This window comes from Artemia sp. Qi Xiang Cuo, chromosome 17, assembly GCF_049724085.1.
Source record: "Artemia sp. Qi Xiang Cuo chromosome 17, ASM4972408v1, whole genome shotgun sequence".
Taxonomy (NCBI): Eukaryota; Metazoa; Arthropoda; class Branchiopoda; order Anostraca; family Artemiidae; genus Artemia; species Artemia sp. Qi Xiang Cuo.
This window is the reverse complement of record NC_142810.1, coordinates 1,412,304-1,416,710: the sequence shown is the minus strand read 5'-3', so window position 1 is coordinate 1,416,710 and position 4,407 is coordinate 1,412,304. Positions and strand designations below refer to the sequence as shown.

General features: G+C 33.4%; 1 protein-coding gene across 1 annotated transcript in view; it reads left to right on the top strand.

The window, feature by feature from the left end:
* Positions 1–3,729: 3,729 nt before the first annotated feature.
* LOC148941776 (uncharacterized) overlaps positions 3,730–4,407 on the top strand; it is a 39,312-nt gene continuing 38,634 nt past the window's right edge. The window contains exon 1 of the mRNA XM_089103602.1: positions 3,730–4,382. Within this exon, the coding sequence (XP_088959728.1) occupies positions 3,731–4,382 (652 nt within the window). The 5' untranslated portion in view covers position 3,730. The remainder of the gene's footprint in view (positions 4,383–4,407) is intronic.

The following is a 4,407-nucleotide window of genomic DNA, read 5'->3' as shown; positions in this document are numbered from 1 at the left end:
TTCCAGGATTCTGTTTTGAGATTGATTTATTTTTCGTTAGTTCACCCGTATTTAGTATATTGCGTGAGTATATGGTCTAGCACATTTTCATTGCATTTGCAGCAGTTACGTGTGATACAAAATATGGCACTGCGAGTGTTGTCCGGAGATAATCGGAGAACCTCGGTGAGATCCCAATATGTACAGTTAAATATTATCCCTGTGTCAGGTCTTGGAAAATTTTGCCATGGGTTATTTATGTTTAAATATTTTTCTAATTTGGTGCCCAAGTATTTTTCAAATTTTTTAAATTTATTTATTTCTGGTGATGATGTACACAATTATCCTACTCGTCATGCTAGAGTACTAGATCGCTATTTTCAATACGTCATGTGGGGCCAGTTGTATGGAATAATTTGCCTGTTTCTTTAAAAAGTTCAGCGAATCTATGTGAATTCCGTCGGGCCCTTAAAACCCTTTGTCTCCGTAGGTATGAATTTGTTTAAAGGGTGGTATAGCTGAGTCACTCTCAGGTTAGCCCGGAACCCGTTTTTCCCGTTTTTTCTATATATATTTTTTTTTTTTGTTTTGTTTTGTTTATTTATTATTTATGGGATGGTGGCGGGAAGTTTTGGAGTATGTGAAGTATTGATTTTTGGTTATTGCGACCAGGAGCCGAGTGAGTGTAAGATTTTCATTTTTCTTCTTTTTTTCTTTTTCTTTCTTTCTTATTTTTCTCTTTTTTTTAGTATGTTATTATAAGTGTTAATTTTAAGATGGTAAATACTTCCGAACAAGCGTTAGCTTATGGAAGGTCATTTGTTTTTGTTTTGTGTTGTGTTGTGTTGTTTTTGGAATAAACCCTTATCTTATCTTAATAAATTAATATTTGTCAAATAAAATGTTTTATATTAAATAAAGGAATTTTAATGTAAGCTACTGCTATGGCTGAATCAAAACAGATAAAATAAGAGATTAATTTTTTTTCGTAATTTATCTGCTGTTGTCTAGCTAAAAAATTCGGCAAATAAGAACACACTCCTGTAAGTTTCTCTGCTTGGAACAAACGATGTCCTATAGATCTTGTTCAGTTGAACTATAGTTTGTTTAATTGCAAATTCAAATTTTCTGTTCTTTTTTTTCTTAACAGATGAACGCTTTTTCAATTATTTCAAATTTCAAATTGGTGAAAAAGGTGGTAATTACCAAAATTTATTGATGCAATCTTTCGACTATCAGTCTTGAGTTTGTTCAAGGCTCCTGTTTTACATTTTGCTATCTTTTAAATTTTGCTATTTATTTTTATCATCTATTTGTGGTTTTGGAAGCCTCTTTGTTTCTGAGTAATTTGTTGAGATTGTATTTTTTTTAGCATTTTAGGATTTTTTTTCCTTGTTATTTTTATTTGTTGTTGTAGGTGTTGAAGGTCCTTCAATAAGTGCTGCCGCAACCCTAATGGAAACCTCAAATTCTTCTCTATCACCAGGACATCAAATTCTCTCTGAGGGTGTTTCATCCAGGATTTCCACATCACTTCTAGAATTTGACTCCCAGGAAGTGGGAATTGATGACGAAGGTATAATTAAACGAATAATGTTTCTGAACTATTTTTAAAAAGAAAAAAAATTTTTTTTGCTAAGATAAAGCATGAAACATTACATAAAGCTTTAAATAGCGTTATTGAAAGATTTTACTTCCATATAAAGTGTTACTAAAAGCGTTAAACACAAAGCGATTGTAAGATTTAACGTTGAGAGTATTATTTAAGCAGGCTAAAGATGCGTAATGTTGGCAAAGTGCCGATTGATTTGCCATTCTAGTCTTTATTGAGCGAGTATAAATATGTTTCTATTCAAAAAAAATTTGCTACTAACTACTGGATATGAAAATCTGTGAATAAAACTCTAAATTTGTGAAATCAGTTTCGTAACAATCAAGTTTATCACTTTTAAATTTGCTCCAACCTCTTATTATGTCTTGTTTTCTAAGTTTTTAGACTTGCATTTGCATGCTCTGTTGCTTTCATTCTTTCTGGGTGAATTATTCAGACAATCTTATTGTTCATTCATCTTCTATTTGTTAATTCTTTTTATTTTGTAGAAGCTGAAGCTGCTTCATCAATTGAGACTGAAACAACGAGAGAAACTTCTAGTTATATTCTGTCATCTGAGCATCAAAATTGACCTTTGGGTGTTTCATTGAATATAGTATCTGAATCAGACCTACAGGAAGTTAATAGAAATAATGAAAGTATATTTGGAATTATTAGTGGTACTTTAAAATTCAGGCTGATGAAGGATAATTTTTTTGAAAAGTTTTTTCTACCTAACAAACGTTCTTCACGTTTTTAGTATTTAAATAGTATTGCTAAAAGTATTTTTGTCATTCAAATAGGTAATTAAATAGTATTCTCAAAAGTCTATAGTAAGACTTGTTTGTATTTTGGCTCGTAGGCAAGTGCATCAAAGAAATTTAAATGCACAGTACTGAAACAGTGCAAGACAAAAGTAGGTCTTGAGCCTCTCAACATTAATCTAAAAACTTTCTTTTTAAGTAACAAGAAAGTTACACTAGCAAAGTAGAGGTGGAGTTTGTTTTTTTACTTTGCCGATTTTTTGAAAAATTTCTGAGTAACACCAATTTTCTCCCGAACATGATGTAGCTTAAGTAGTTCAAGACTTACTATTAGTTCTACTAAGACTATTAGTTCAAGACTTAGTTACAACTATGGGATAAAAATGTAGACTGGTTTAAGGGAATACAAAGACAACAAAAAAGAAGAAAGACCAAATTGAAATGAAAGATAAAAGAGAAAATAAATGAAAGAAGGACAAAATCAAAACTCAAATGCGGTTCATGTTATTGCTCCCATTTTCAGGTCATCTGAGGTTAAAAGCTCCTATGGCAGTTATGCGCCCTCGTTAATTTTTACCCCAAGTGAACGCAGAGTTTTGGGAAAGGATGGAGGGGGGTGTAAACCACATCACTGAACATATGTTTTCAGAGTTATTGCATACCCATGGTAATGACTCTTTCAAAATTGTATTTTTTAAGTAAAACAGTCATACAAACTTGTACAGAAAGAATTAAAGGAAATGGGAACTTCATTTGAGATTGTAAAGAGGGAGGCTTTGAAGAGATTGAGATGAAGGAAGAGCCTGGGTAGCTGTTGCCATCAGGCAACACAGCTGTGTTGGCCTCAGGCTAACATCTCAGGCGGTGAGATGTTCGCAGTAGTACTCTAGTAGACTCAGAAAATTACATATATCACATTTGTAAGTCTTATAACTGACTCCCCCCACCCCTCGCTGCCCGCTTTTACTTCGATATACCCATGGAGTGTACGTTTGGTCGTTCAGTTTAATATTACTTAAATCATAAATCATACTAAAATATTCTCGAATTAGTGGTTTTGGGTTTGTTTATTTTTATTTCTTTACGTTTTTGAAATCACCATATATTTTGAATATTGGTGCGTCAAGTGTGTAATGACAACTTCTATCAGCACAATCAGACTTAGCTGATTGCTCTGTCCCCAAGGACTGAACAAGCAAAATTACCTGAGGAAAATCTGGTGCGATCTTCTGGATAAGTTGCAAATATATGACTCAATATTTATTTCCCGTAAGCCGATAATGTCTCTGACCCCCAGTGTTTGGGTCCTAATTGTCATAATCCCAATTTCTTTGTTTTTCTTATTTTATTAATTTGAGTAAAAAAATGTCAATCTTTTTTTTTCACTACAGGGATGATGCATTCTACTTTGTGCTGCTCTGATGGTGTGAGTCATCCAATACTCTTAGGCCCAAAACCAATCGTTATGGTGAAAAGACTGACAGAGAAAGCTATTGAAGAATTTACAGTTGGAACCTGGCGATGCGCCTCCTGTGGTAAAGCAGAGAAATCTCTTTTGATTCTAGATCTTCACATTGACACTGGTTGTGAAGAGCTTTCACCAATAGAGTGTGATACCTGCCCCGCAGTAGTTCGTGATTACAGCAATTTTGTTGTTCATTTCCTCGAACACCAAATGGGAGCGACAAGGAGATGTGTCATTTGTTTAAGAGAATCTATTAGTGATATGAGACAACATCTAGAGTTACATGGTCACTTTTTGCCAAAAATGTCTGAACTAGACCTGCAGGAAAATGAATCGCTAGTCGTGTCACAGAATTCATCAGCAAGCAGCTACTCAAATTCATCAAAATCAGAATCTGATGAAAAAAGTTTAGACGATCAGAAAACATACTTGCTCAGTAAAAAGAATATAAAATTAGAAAGACATAAAAATATACACAGAGAAAAAAAGGTATATGAATGTAATCTATGTAAGAAATGCTTTTCGTTTCCAAGCATTTTGAAAAATCATCAAATAGTGCATACAGGTGAGAGGCCATTTGAATGTTTGACTTCTTGAAAGAGAGAGTG